The 14,890-nt window shown below is 30.2% G+C and overlaps 2 protein-coding genes across 2 annotated transcripts; both read right to left on the bottom strand.

The window, feature by feature from the left end:
• Positions 1-1,133: 1,133 nt before the first annotated feature.
• LOC111027454 lies at positions 1,134-5,185 on the bottom strand. The gene is made up of 5 exons (XM_022305840.1): positions 4,444-5,185; positions 4,217-4,307; positions 3,513-3,612; positions 2,504-2,662; positions 1,134-1,478 (listed from the first exon to the last, which is right to left on the bottom strand). The coding sequence occupies exons 1-5, from the start codon at positions 5,183-5,185 to the stop codon at positions 1,416-1,418; spliced, it is 1,155 nt and encodes a 384-aa protein (XP_022161532.1). The 3' UTR covers positions 1,134-1,415.
• Positions 5,186-8,733: 3,548 nt separating this feature from the next.
• LOC111027503 (elongation factor Tu, mitochondrial-like) lies at positions 8,734-13,616 on the bottom strand. Its single transcript, XM_022305900.1, has 8 exons — positions 13,421-13,616; positions 13,294-13,346; positions 13,022-13,223; positions 12,385-12,551; positions 12,045-12,330; positions 11,767-11,985; positions 10,122-10,419; positions 8,734-9,087 (listed from the first exon to the last, which is right to left on the bottom strand). The coding sequence occupies exons 1-8, from the start codon at positions 13,461-13,463 to the stop codon at positions 8,907-8,909; spliced, it is 1,449 nt and encodes a 482-aa protein (XP_022161592.1). The 5' UTR covers positions 13,464-13,616; the 3' UTR covers positions 8,734-8,906.
• Between the last annotated feature and the right edge of the window lie 1,274 nt (positions 13,617-14,890).

Genomic DNA, 14,890 nt, shown 5'->3' with positions numbered 1-14,890 from the left:
TTTAATAAATATATGACGAGATAATGAATTATGTTATTTACGATTATTATTCTAAATTATCCTATTTACGTATTGTGTTTGAAATATAGAGTGAAATTTACTCAAAAATAAAAAGAATTAATAAATATGCATTGATTAGTTTCGTAACGGGAACATTGGAGTAAAAACATATATGACTATATAATATAAGTGATAATCACCTGCGCTTAAAGATGCCGGATTTGTCTTGGCACGGGCACCTTAAATTGCTAGCTTATCGTTCAAGAAATTCGAAGAAAATTACAATTCAAAATTTCTTACAGTCAACGTTTTATTTGCCATTTGTATATGAATGGTAATTTGTAATGCCCAATTTGGAAAGTCAAAATACGCTTCTACTTCTTTAAAATTTAAGTAACATAATTTTCACTATAAAAACGTTTTTCTATCCTTTTCCTAGTTAAAATTAATATTTTTGCAAAAATGTAACTTTTGGTATTATGCTGAAAACTATCTTTCAATTTTGTACTTTCCCAATAGTTTTCAAAAACATCGGGAAAAACGAAAAAAGTTATCGGGAAACGGAATTATTCAGTAAAATTTTTTAAACACTTTTTTTTACGTTTTTACGATGTCATCTGCATGGTTTTTTTGATGGATTTTAATGTGGGAGCACGGATATGTTCGGAACACGTGTATGTGTGTGTGGCAAGGATTTGTGACTAAGAACCCACCCGGGTGGTTCAGGAAACTTGTGTAACTAAAGCCGAAATCCCCGCCACAGCACACCATGCTAAATTAATGCAGATAGTTAAATTTAAAAAATGTATTTTGTTTGGTTTTAAATACACATTTCACAATTACGCAGTTCCGATGGGCTATGATGCTTCTGAATAGTATTGAGGCATTTAGTGCATTGTTTTCAATTTCAAATTCTAAAAATGTTAGGAAAACAGAAAAAGTTAAGTGAAATTAATAAAAATGTTATCTGATTATCTACAGATAAATATGACATAATTATGACGGTTTTATTTATTAAGATAAGACAAAAAAACACTGTGTATTTATTTTATCCAGATAATGCGAAAAGATAAATATTTTTATCTAGATAACGCACAATACTGTCAAGAACACATAAATTCTAGTGAAATAATGTAAACAATTAAAAATTATTGTATTTAAAATTGTAATTTTGAGATCAATAATAATAATATTATTGTAAATGAAATATGCAAACAATTACAGAAAACCCTCTCTTAAAACTATTTCGATGGACAAATAAGAATTATACATTCAAACGACCAACAGGATCTATATATAGGTATATATTCTATTTTTTGTGTTTATTTTGGATACTATATAGACTATGTTATAATAATGTAATATTTCAAACGTTTTAAATACAACGTACACTACCAGTTTCATCATATTATAGTTCACGTCTTGTTTGCACACATCTTTTCCAACACTGATAATATTGAATACGTCGTCCGCATGATCTATGAACATACGTAAGAGCATAATATATTATATAATTGCGTTTTAATGTAGGTACACTTTTCAATTTTGCTTGCACTAGATTCGTTTACACAGCGTACGCCGTTGGATTAAATAATAAGTTAAAACAATAGGTATATAGACACGTCATAGCCGTCCTGCTACTAGAGGCCTGCACGGGCTGATCATTTTCAGCCCGGTCCGGCCTGGTAAATTGTTTAGAATGCCCGGTCCAGCCTGCGAATAATTTATTTTTGGTTAGTAATCCTAGTAGATTTCGTCGTACTTCACTTGTACGTGTCTATAATTTATACTCGATAATATAATGTTTTTTTTTTTGTTTATAATTTTGATCCTGCTAGAATTTCTAATTTTTACGTAGAAGCCTGGCCCGTAACTTTTGTCCTAATAGAGGGCCAGCCTGTCCAGTCTTGCATTTTATAGAATCGGACCGGGCCAATTCTGGGCTGGTCTGCGTAAACCTGGCCCGTGCAGGTCTTTACCTGCTACACACTGGCGATCGCTATACAATATACATGTATACGTAATAATAAATAATAATATGATAGTATACCTTAATAATTAGTAATTAGTAATTAGTAATTATATGGTAAATACTAATTACCATATAACCATTGGCGATTGGCCTCAGACGCCGTGTTGGGAAATGTCTAGATAACAATTATTGACGGTCATTTATCTTATCTAGATAATTTTCAGCTCAGTTAAATTAATCTGTATCTTGATAAAATTTATGTTATATTATATGGTAGGCATGGAGTATTTAAATACAACAAACTAACAAATTAATCAGACTACCCAATTTGTACAACTTTACCTCATCCTATGACCTATATCCATCACCTTATCTGCAGGTACGCAAGATATCGCTACGTACCTATACGAACAGCGGGCGAATGGTGAATCAATATAAAATATATACTTACCTAATTTCACAAAATTATATTTTTAATAAGAGGCATGCCCGTAATACACACTAATAAAAAGAGAAGAAAATCATACGTACATCGGTAAACATTTTGAAATTTACTATTCTACTTTTCGTCACTTGGATTCTCAAGTTTTCTGCGTTATTCATCCGCATGGCATGCAGTAGTAGAATTTTATGTTGTAAATTGCTTGGCGTCCAATCACTGCTGTACAAAGCAAGATTTATCGAATCTTTCTAAAAATAATGTGAAGAACGACGTAAGATGGTTGAATAAGTCGGTAGATTGATGAGGTATATTCAATATAAATTAGGTAAATAATTAAGTATTATTAAATCATTCGAGATTTGAAGAATTACCAACAGGCTACATTTATATTTTGTACTAAAATAATAATGTGTGACGTGGTCTTTCCACAGGTGTATTGCGGTAGATAATGTGGTCGTAGTTCGGAAGTGGTGTGGTGTTGAGTAATAAAGGGGGTAGAACGTAGAAAGAAGAATTAACCAAAATTAATTCTTAATGTATATTATAATATAAGTTTTATTCAAACAAAATTAAAACGCAAGATGTCACTTGATATTGGTCTGTACGTATCTAACAAGTGACCAGTCAGTTTAAGTATAGCAGACAGCCTGGCAGTAGTGTAGAATGTAGATTCATTACCATAGAATGTATACTAATTACTAACGTAGATACATTATTGTATGAAGTACCTATATATACACTAAGGATTTACGATGAATAAAAGCGTTGAAAGTATAATATTATACAAAAAACTATTAAAAATAATTAACAGTTTTATGTACGTAATAATAGAACTAATTAAAGTTTAGTCTTATTTAATTATGTAACCTACTTGTTCGTTAACGTCGTCGAATAAGTAGCAGATAACATATATATGAAATGTAAACGTCGATATTGCTGCAAATAGTCTCAAGTTCATCGCAGATAACAATGACATACCATTAAAATAGTTCTGAATAATGCAAAAGCGCCACCCATAAATATCCAATTTCTCACATAATATGTAGATATCTATTTATAAAAATATAATGATAATAAACTAAATAAAATGTATTTTACCATCATTGTGATACAGGACAGTAGCATTATTATGACAGACTCGGAAGCTAGTTGAGTAAGTACCACAGGTCGAAATACTCGGTAAATGTTTCTCATGTTTCTGAAATTAAATAACAACAATTATTTTATTCATGAATCAGAATCACAATTCACAGCATTAGTTTAGTGGAAGAAACTACTTTGTATCACACATCGATCATATATTAAAACAATTATTTTTTTAGGCACTAGAATATACTATAATGAATTTTGATTTCATGGAGTATAGGTAATTCTTATTTAAATATTATTACTATTTAATATGTATGATTAAAGATTTCACTGAAAAAATATTTATTATATTATAAGATAATTTAAAATCTTTTGTGCTACCTTTATGAGAATGTGCCTACAAAAAAAAATTACTTTATTCAAAAGTATAGTAGAGTATTTAACCTTAACCTAGTTTTTTTTCAAGCATAAACAATAAAAGTTTACAAACCTAACCCCCCCTCTCCGTTGGGTACTGATGCATCTTATTTTGGTCATAATAATTTCGAGAAAAATAAAAATAAACATAGTCCAAGTCTATAGGACCACTATTTTATATGTCTATAATATTGTACGAACATACGAATTTTAATTCGTATGTTTCTAACATTTGAATCAGAAATAAACTTAAAATGAATAGTCACAATAGCTGGTTTACATAGCTTTAAACTTACTCGATAACACGCTGGTGGTCGTAAATCAAACTCTTGTAATCCGATATCGATTCTGGTTCTTTTTGACGTTTAATCATTTTCGTACGATCATCTTGATATCGGCACGAGAACGAAAAAAACAACGGTAACCGATGTAGACTTGTAATTATTTAAATATACCTGCCCTATATGGCTGTATAGAAAAATTATAACGCAGGCACATGCGTAGTTATACAGGTATAACTTACTCTTTAAAGCATCGTGTGTGAAATCGAACGAGCTGAAAGAATTCGCAACAGTTTTTAACTGATACTTGAACGTAATGATCATGGACAGCAGTAATATATCGAAATTCATCGTGCAATGACCCCACAGCACCAGGGTGAGCAATTCAACACAGTAATAAAACACGAAATTGTCGTTGTAGAACTGATCGGTTGCCGGGAACACGTAATTCAGTACGTTGAAGCGGTAACGGTGAATCTGGTTGTTGACTTCTACGGTTAAAAAATAGTTCGTGACAAACAGCGGAGCCATTCCCCAAGATATTATGAGGTACATCCACATAAAAATAATTAGTAACGAATACGATTTCGACTTCAATCGGCCCTCTTCGAGTATGCGTCTATCGTGGTACTTGTAAGACAAATCGTCGATGGATGTCAGCTGTATGCAGTTCCATATTGTGTCCGAATTTTGGAGTATGTAATATAATTTTAAAATCGAGAGCACGTCGGACGTAATCAACATCGAATACATCATTACTGTATTAATGTCGTCCGAAAAATAATATATGTTTAGAACAAATATAACGGCTATTGACAAGAGGATCGAAATTTGAACTACGGACATGCATTTAAATACGTTGTGACCAAACACTTTTAGACTGCGCGAATCCAATAATTGGTAGAATCCAGTTTTTTTCATTAATCGCATGTTTATCATCAGATTGTCCTCGTTCTGCGACACAATTATTGTCCCGATAACCATTTTAGACAAACCTAAATTCAAACATTTATCTTAATAAATGTCGACGACTGTTATGCTAGGTACTTAAACACCTATAAGAAAAAGCGTTTACCTGTTTGTCAACTTACCAGGGACCATAGACTATATTATTATAGTTTAATATGACAGTGCTTAGAACAATCAGACACTAACTATCAGACATAGGTAAGGGATTTGCTGAAATTGATGACTTGCCTCGTCGACCGACCAACTACATAGTAGTGCATGTTAATGTGTTTAGATATATACTTTAAGTATTTTAAGACAAGTATACCTATTATTACATTAATTATACATAAACATACTGAACATCAATCAAAATAAATTCATTCTTTATTCACGATTTGTATAATATGATTGTACAATATTTGTAACAGTATATATTATATTATTTAATTATATGTGGATTTAATTGAATATTTATAGATTAACCTTTGAATTTAAATGTACATACGGATTTAATATACATATTATTTATAAGATACGTTATAATCATATGTTTGAAAGCTTAATGTCAGGTTTGGTCGGTCGAACACAGGAGAGGGTTTTACGGAAAAAACTATAAAACTATAAAAATAGTAGGATTGACTGTATTTTATAATTGCTATAGGGATAGCTATAAGGTTATTCAGATTCACTAAAATATTATAGTCAAGCTATTATAGTTATTCAAACTGATATATGCAGTTGGCAGTTGGTTTTACTATATTTTTCTAGGGCTAAATACTTTTTAGTATAGTTTGGTCGAACAAATTTATAGTTAAGCTAACTAAGACTTTTATCTACATTACAAACTTAGTGACAATACCAAAAAATTAATGAGTTATAAGTTTATGACTAACCTAACCTAACGATCAATAACGATTTTTAAAAAACTTACAGTTGCTTGGTATTTGGGCCTTCGTTGAAGGTTGTGGCACGGTAATTAATGGTATAATAATATATAATATATCCATGCAGGACGCAGGTACCTATTATTATATTTTATTATACTATACACAATATGTTATGCAGTGCCGGTTTCGCAGGACGAAAAATTGTTCAGACTTTATATTATCTACTTGATTATAGTTCTCGACACGGAATGATGATGTCCTGCTTGATGTTTCGTCAAATAATTGTCTTTATAAAAACGTAATAGCAATTTAAAACGAATCCGATTCTTAACGTCCAAACATTTCTACATCAATAATTTATGAATATTTTTTTCAATTAGAATAACGTTCCTGGCACTGCACAGATACGCACCATCGTGTATAACGCCATTTCTCACCACCACGCATAATGATAAATGATAAAGGGCTGGGATTTTAATGCTCTAAAAAAACCCGAAAAATGTCCTAAAAAAAATGCTTTTATGACCTAAAAACTCTAAATAATGCCCTAAAAAAATGCTTTTATGATCTACAATTTTTTTTATTTTTTAATAATTTTAGTATAAATTACAATAAAAAGTTTTAAAAATGCATTATAAAAATCTATTACAAGTGTAAACTGTAAATACATAGTTTTAGTAGAAATCTAAAAATAATGTTGATTGTCCGATAATATAATACGAATTACGAGTACCTACTTATAATCTGTTATTTTTTTTTAAAAACCATGTTGGTGTAAAAATCTTAAAATCTTTACACCTTAAACCTTATCTTTATACCTTTAACATTATAATTAAGAATCATAGATACATTTATTAATTAAAAACATAAACTAAAAGTTAATTAATAGGTAGAATTGTGTTGTGGTATAAATGTTTTATGTTCGAATTGTTAATTTAATGCATAGGTACCTACTTATTTCAATCAAACAAATATTTTTTCAAGCCTTAAGCACATTTAATAAGTATAGTATACCTATACTATGGTCCTACAATACAGAGTTCATTGTCTTACGAAAAAAAAAAAAAAATGTTGTCATCAGAAATAGTTATTTGTTGGATGACCGATGAAGTACTGTCAGCTAAATTATTTTTGATTAAACTGTTTTCGGTCTAAACACTGTCGGTGAAATTATTTTCAGACTTTTTAAGTATAAATATAGATAATTATAATAAACACTAAATATTGCTCGGTGTACACTGTACAGTATAGGAAAAACAGGCACATGCCTGCAGTCTTCATTATGTCTATAATAACATCTCACTGCTCTTGTGAGCCGAGAGAATGTGGTGAGCATTAACAAAACGCGTCGTAAAAATCCAAATTTCCAATCCTCAACACCAGTTATATCATTGTATGCACTAAGTAAACAATGCACATCCTTTAGGAGAATAGCTCAAGTATAGGTTTAATACACGAGTACACGACAGTATGACATAGTCAAATACAATCTGAACACAACAAAAATCAATAAGAAAACGAGAGATAAGTCTATGAAAAATGTTTAAATTAAAACAAAATGTACAAAAAATAATCACATTTCCAATATACATACACCTACTATTAAATTGTCATTTAAAGATAATAATAAACTATTAGGTAACTATGTTTACATTTTTATAATTGAGAGTAGAGCAGGCAAGTACCAACTCATTCAATACATTTGAATGTGAATTTTTTTAATAAACCAAGCAAGTTACTCTGGTAATATAAGATATCTATCGAGTGTATTTCATTGACTATACTCAATTGTACTGAGTGTTACTTGTTACTGTAATGGACATATTTTTGATTATAAATTCAATGATAAATCATTATACATAGGACAAAGGGGATTGGGTAAAGATTGTAGAGACCATCTGTCAGTTTACAGTTTACATTTCTATAAGGATAAGTGTGTTATTATAACACACCATTTATTATTGTATAACATTGTATTTATTTTTTAAAATTGATATTATATTTTTTCAATTAGTAATGCAGTATTGTAACTTGTAAGTAATTAATTACTTGCCAAAACAAATAGCTTACATGTGTTCAAAGAATGTGGAAACACTAATTACTGTTTACATATTATTTTACTTACTTATAGCAATAAGTTATAATAGATAACACTGCTGCACATTTATTAGGTAAAATATTTAATCACTTCATTAATAATATCATATTATTTTTTAACAGTCCTAATTAGTCTGACGAACATTTCCATACTTTTTGAACACCCTTTGTATTAAATATTATTTCATCTAATATTACTACCTAGCTGTCTTAAGATTATAAGTCAAAAATACAAATTTATTATAATGTATAATACAGAGAACTTAAATAGTAAATACACCATAATTTCTCAGTACCTAGATACTAGGTAACCACTGACCACCAGTATCCACCACATTTTAGCTTTGAGACAATTTTATCACAATAACCCTCATGTTACTGTCAAGTAGTGCATAACTTTTGAATAATTTAATTTGAATCGAGAATGTGGTAATTATTCTATGAACGGTGACAAGCTATAGGATCCATTATATAATACATATGATATATTATAATAACCTTTATACCACTGACTATGTAAAATTTTCATTATTTTCAGTATGATTGATAGTACAAAATAAAACGGTTGCTTAAATAAAATGTATTTTATTTTTTTGACATACGTTCAAAAGTATAACATAACTGTTACAACATACGATAGTGCTTACATTTAAATATATTAAATCTACAATGTTATCAATAATGCACTTTGTGACCGAGTACAGAGATACACATAATGATGACTTTATGTACATACTGGAGTTGCAATGTTGTTGAAGAATACTAATAACCTACACTGCATTTCTCTTTTCTCGGGCTTTTTTACCTTCCAACAATCCTCGCCTTTCATCATCCAATAATCTTTTCTTAATTTCAGTAACCACTCCAGTACCGACTGTAGCACCAGCCACACGCAACGTGAATCGTTGCCCCTTCTCAAGAACCATGGGTCTGATCATCTTCAACTCAATACTAGAACAATGCATTTATAATTATTAGACATAATAAAGATTATCACAGTATTACAAATCACCATATTATACATTTTAAAACAAACATAACATAATAATTTATTCTATCATTAATATACATAATAACTTAGTCAGGCCTTTATCAAGTGTTTAAATATAATTAGGTGACTAGAAAAACCAAAATTCTGTTGATTTACTTATATTAAACTTTTTATTTCTATTATTATTACTATTATATTTGAATAAGAATGTTGTATGCAGTACTAGGCGATAACTAGATTTAGGATAGTTGGTCCCTCACAATAAAAAGCTATAAGTGTAAAATTTATTGGTTCTCGTCATAATTCAATACATGGACAATACTTGTTACGGTCCAATTTTTTGTTGTTGCGATATTTGATATTTTAATAATTTACTATAATGTAGGTATCACAATTTAATTTTTTCTGTGGCTGGTTTAGTACCAGCATAACACTCCATTATTATTACCAATACCTACAAAACACATATACAGTGAGAATTATTGGGTATCTACAGTGTAATATAGTAAAAATGACCTAACAGGTTGAATAATCAGGAATAAAAGACAATATTTATCAACGGAAATATTGATTGAGATTATAAGATTTGAAGAGTAGAGTAGTCAGTGAAGAATCTACCAACGAAGAATGTAGATTATGGTATATAGTACATACCATAGCAGTTTTCTAAAAATAGTTAATCTAAGTTATAATTTATAAACCGATAAAAATTTGTACTTTATCTTACTCTACTTCGACACAGTGTTTATTAGTGACGCTTAGAAATGTCTTAATTTATATCAAAATTGTTATAAATATATTACACTGCAAAGTATTCTTCATTTTCGGTTTACCATGCAATTTTCTAATCTAACCTTTCTACCTCGGTTTAATTTTAAGATCCACATTATAATAATTGTATAAAAATATTAAATATATGTAATATGTTTAAATAATTTTAATTAGTAATTACTAATAATTATGCTAAAAGTCTTATAAAAACGTTAACACTTACGAACAATCTTCACCAGGCATAACCATCTCTTTGCCGACAATATTTAATTGGCAGGCACAGTCCCAAGTCTTTGAGTACATTTGCATTTGCTGGAAGGGTACTAGTGGTTTACCATTTCCACCTTCATCTTTGTTTAACACATACACCTGTGTGGAGACAAAATCTTGCATTTTGACAGTTCCTGGTTTGGCCAATACCATACCACGTCTCAAATCATCCCGTTTTGTTCCTTTAATTAAAGCCCCCAGCTGATCTCCTGCTTGAGCTTCCTCAAGGATTTTGTGGAACATCTCAACTCCTTAAAATAAGTATTTTGAAATTAGATGATTTATCACTTTACATTTATGATGAAACACAATTTTAAATGCTCTAATTGCTTTTACACATTATATGCTATGTGGCATACTGTTGAATAACACATGGATACAAATATTTAAGTGTTTGACTATTAGGTAATACATGAGTCAGTAAAAAATAAAATCTTTTTTGTACTAGTGTATGAATATATGCACTACAATCTATTCTATGCGGAATAAGAACACACTTCCTCGAGCAGACAGCAACTTCGACTCGCAATCCTGTTATAGTTATAACTTATAAGCATATAGTTATAATCATAAGCTGTACCTGTTTTGGTTAGGTAACTAACCTGCTTTGATACTTTTTTATTCCACAGTATAAAGTATAATAATATTTAGTAATAATATATTATTATGGTTGTTTGCGAACAGTATTATAAATAGTCAATTTAGTCATAGACCTCGACCATCAAGACTAAACGTTAAATTAAGTGCTAGTATAAGATAGGTTAATATAGTATATTTTTGTCAAACTTAGTGCAATTAAAAAATGAAATATTTATAGTGAGAACATTTTAAAGGCTTGTAGCAGGGGGATAACATAACAGTAACTATATTTTGTTATACTGTAATTAAAATATAAATGTTTGATCAAAATACTATTTAATTGATCACACATTTTAATTATTTGATATTAGATCAGATAACACACAATAGGGTTTTTTATTACCTGAAAGCAATTCATCTAATTATTTCTATAAACTATAATAAATAGGAGTGAGTAATGTACATTTATTGATTTTTACTCTAAGTGTTATATATTAAAAACTACTGTATAATTTATTATTAATACAGAAGGTTATAAAATAGATCACAAGTGTTAATATGTTTTTATTTCATGAATCAAATATGTATTAGAAATTAGAATACTATATAGTATTATTATAATATTATGACATGAAGTAAACATAATTTATTACTGTCTGGTGTTCACCATCATATTCTGAAATATCTAATACCATATAAGTTGTTTCCATCTTACTAAAGCATAATAGGGAAAATTATACGTTCTGATTGAATAAATTAACTCTGTTAATTGTCATGATTAATATTGTTAATTGTTTGTGAATTTTAAAATACTCATAACTTGTTCATTAGAAAATATTCTTACTTCTAAATTTGATACTAGGTTAATTTGCTCTAGTATTAGTCCTAATATAGCTAAATTGATTATTCGGAACATACAATTTGCCATGTGAAGCTTCAGTAAGATGAAGACAACACATGCTGGTGTGGTGACCTTTTAAGGGGATTGTTAACAATTATTTATATAAGTATTGAATTACCTGTGATTGTAGATTTTATAACTTTGTTATAACCAACAAATTCACATTCATTTCCTTTTTTAATTATGCCACGTTCTAATCTGCCAGTTACCACTGTGCCACGTCCTGGAATGGAGTAAACATGTTCTACTGGCAACATGAAGGGTTTATCTAAATCACGAATTGGCTGTGGAACATATTTATCTACTTCGGCCAGTAGAGTTTCAATAGCTTTTTCTCCTATACATAAAATTCTATATTACATAACTCTGGAATATAGAAAAAAAATATTGTATTACCAATTTCAGGTTCTCTTCCTTCAAGTGCACATAGTGCTGAACCTTTGATAACTGGTAAATTTTCGCCATCAAAACCCATTTCAGTCAGTAGTTCCCTAATTTCCATTTCAACTAATTCAACCATTTCTGAATCAGCTGCATCTACTTTATTAATGAATACAATAATATGTCCGATTCCTATTTGTTTAGCTAATAATAAATGTTCTCTGGTCTGAGGCATAGCGCCATCAGTTGCAGCCACTACTAAAATAGCTCCATCCATTTGATTAGTTCCAGTGATCATGTTCTAGTAATAAAAGCAATGATATAAATAAATATTTCATTGATTTTTTTTTTTTACCTTAATGTAATCAGCATGTCCTGGGCAGTCAGTGTGGCTGTAATGTCTAGCTTCAGTTTCATACTCAACATGAGCAACATTAATGGTGATTCCACGGGCTTTTTCTTCAGGCGCGTTATCAATGTCAGCATATTGTTTCATCTTAGCCATTTTTTTTGATGATAAAACTAAAAATCAAATGCTGTATATTATTACTTAGCTAATAATATTTCATTTAATAAAAACTATACTAACCCCTTAAATAATAATAATAATAATTGTTTTGGTAAGTGACCCCCTTTTGGACATGAAAATTATGGTTATACTAGTTTACCCATTGTATTATTTATAGTATATATATCTATAATATGGTCTAATATTTCACTTGTTCTTTTTTTTTAAGCTGATGACTTTATTGATACTGTAATATGTAATGTAATATTTGATATCTATGAAAAATATAATACATTTTATTTTGTCCATCTAACTATAAGGAAATCACTAATATATTAATTATCATAGTTCCAAGTAATTATCAGTTATTAGATTAAATTCAAGAAAATTATACAACTGGACTGATAGATGTATAAAGTTAGCCAATGTTCATAATAGTTAAGAGGTACATTGGTACTCAAGATCTGTTAAAATGAGACATTACTTTTAGTGATGGCAGCCGTGAGTGTTGTTTTGCCGTGATCTACTTGTCCAATGGTGCCAATGTTACAATGCGGTTTGACCCTCTGGAATACTTTCTTTTCAGATGGGGCAGCGTACATTCGAGCACAACCCACAACCGGACTGACGGTATTCGGTCTTCGTAGGACATCGTTTAAGCACCTCTGCAGGGGAACATTGTATTTCTGAGCAAAATACAAATGGTCGGTAATGAAATTTAAAAAAACAGATATACGCCTTATCCTTTATACTCACGCGCAGTGTCTGAAAGTATCTGTTCAGCTGTGCTGGCGATTTGTTCTTGGGCACTGGAAATAAAACGATGAGGTCATTAGAAAAACCACGTCCGAGGACATTGTCTAAGAAAGATGGTCGGACTTACGGGTGTAGCAAATTAATTTACTGGTCTTCAACATGGTGGCCATGTTTCCGGTTGTCAACGACGATTATTGATGGGCTAATTGGGCCTAGTCTGTCCGGGTATAGTAATAGTATATTACAAAGTTATGTTGAGCCCAAAAACGTGTGTGGAACTATGGCTGTGAAGTGTATTTAATAAATTTCATATTATCAATATCAAATGTCGGCGAATGCGAATGCCGATTTCGTTCATCGTCATGATAATATTGGTGAGCGAACATGTGATTTACGTACTCCTGGAAGAAAAAATGGAAAGTGAATAAAAAACGATAGGAGCGAAATAACAAAAATAAAACTGATTCGGCCAGACCGAATGGCGGCAAAGCGTCGTCGTTTCTTTTTTTTTAAATTCAATAAATTACATTATATTACTTTGAGTTTTTGGTTTTGTACTCTGTAGTCACAAGGTTATCCTATAAAATAGTTACTCGGTCTCATCATAGGTTGCTCATGTTGGTAGTTAGATATGCAATTGTAGAATAGAAGTGAAGTTAAACGTTTGTCGACGTCGTTCGAATAGGTCTTTATTTACAGCCATAGATACTATACCATCAAAATAAACACCCAATTACATGTTAATGCATATAAGGACAAATAAGGTGAGTAGGTCAGTCAATGTTGTTAAATATAATATTATATTGATGTTGTATTTTGTATATTAAACAATAAACACTATATAAAAGTAGTATACTACTATACTAGTCAATTGAGCACATAAATTGGGTTCCATGTGATTTGGTCGCAGTAAGTTGGGCGCGATAAATTGGGCGCGGGAATTTAGGCGCAGTAAATTGGTCGCAGTGTAATATTATCGCGCGTCATATAGTCGTTTTGTATTAGATCGCGTCAATTTAATGATATCGTCGAGTATCTAAATTATGATCGTTTTAAATTATCGTTGTCTATATTGCGGTACCTATCTAAATTATAGGTAAAATGATAGGCTCGTGACTCGATGATTTGTGATTATAAATCCTATAATGTTTTATGTTTACTTTTGAACTTTGTATTTTACCGTCAGTCCATCGTCAACGCTTGTTACCGATTTGTTACGATTTATATGTAAATACACGGCACTGTATAATTGTATAAATCGTAACAAATCGGTAACAAGCGTTGACGATGGACTGACGGTAAAATACAAAGTTCAAAAGTAAACATAACACATTATAGGATTTATAATCACAAATCATCGAGTCACGAGCCTATCATTTTACCTATAATTTAGATAGGTACGAGGTACCGCAATATAGACAACGATAATTGTTACGATTTATACAATTATACAGTGCCGTGTATTTACATGGGATAGCTGTTAATTTCCAGTTGCAATTATAATTTAGAACTTTATTTGTATACATTTTTGTTTTTATTATTATTAGCTATCTGTGGAACAATTTAATTTATATTTTTAAAATTTAAAACTATTTTG

Source organism: Myzus persicae, unplaced genomic scaffold (genome assembly GCF_001856785.1).
Source record: "Myzus persicae strain clone G006 unplaced genomic scaffold, MPER_G0061.0, whole genome shotgun sequence".
Lineage (NCBI taxonomy): Eukaryota > Metazoa > Arthropoda > Insecta > Hemiptera > Aphididae > Myzus > Myzus persicae.
The sequence above is the reverse complement of the archived record's forward strand: the minus strand, read 5'-3'. Positions and strand labels throughout refer to the sequence as shown.

Excerpts from the sequence above, each read along its gene's own strand:
- LOC111027454 (XM_022305840.1), bottom strand. The coding sequence starts at position 5,185 with ATGGTTATCGGGACAATAATTGTGTCGCAGAACGAGGACAATCTGATG. Across the intron at positions 4,308-4,443 it reads CACACACGATGCTTTAAAGA|ATGATCGTACGAAAATGATT; the intron begins GTAAGTTATACC and ends GCCGATATCAAG. Across the intron at positions 1,479-2,503 it reads ATTTCAAAATGTTTACCGAT|ATCATGCGGACGACGTATTC; the intron begins GTACGTATGATT and ends GTATGTTCATAG.
- LOC111027503 (XM_022305900.1), bottom strand. The coding sequence starts at position 13,463 with ATGGCCACCATGTTGAAGACCAGTAAATTAATTTGCTACACCC. Across the intron at positions 12,552-13,021 it reads CACGGCTGCCATCACTAAAA|TTTTATCATCAAAAAAAATG; the intron begins GTAATGTCTCAT and ends TTTGATTTTTAG. Across the intron at positions 10,420-11,766 it reads TATAAAATCTACAATCACAG|GAGTTGAGATGTTCCACAAA; the intron begins GTAATTCAATAC and ends ACTTATTTTAAG.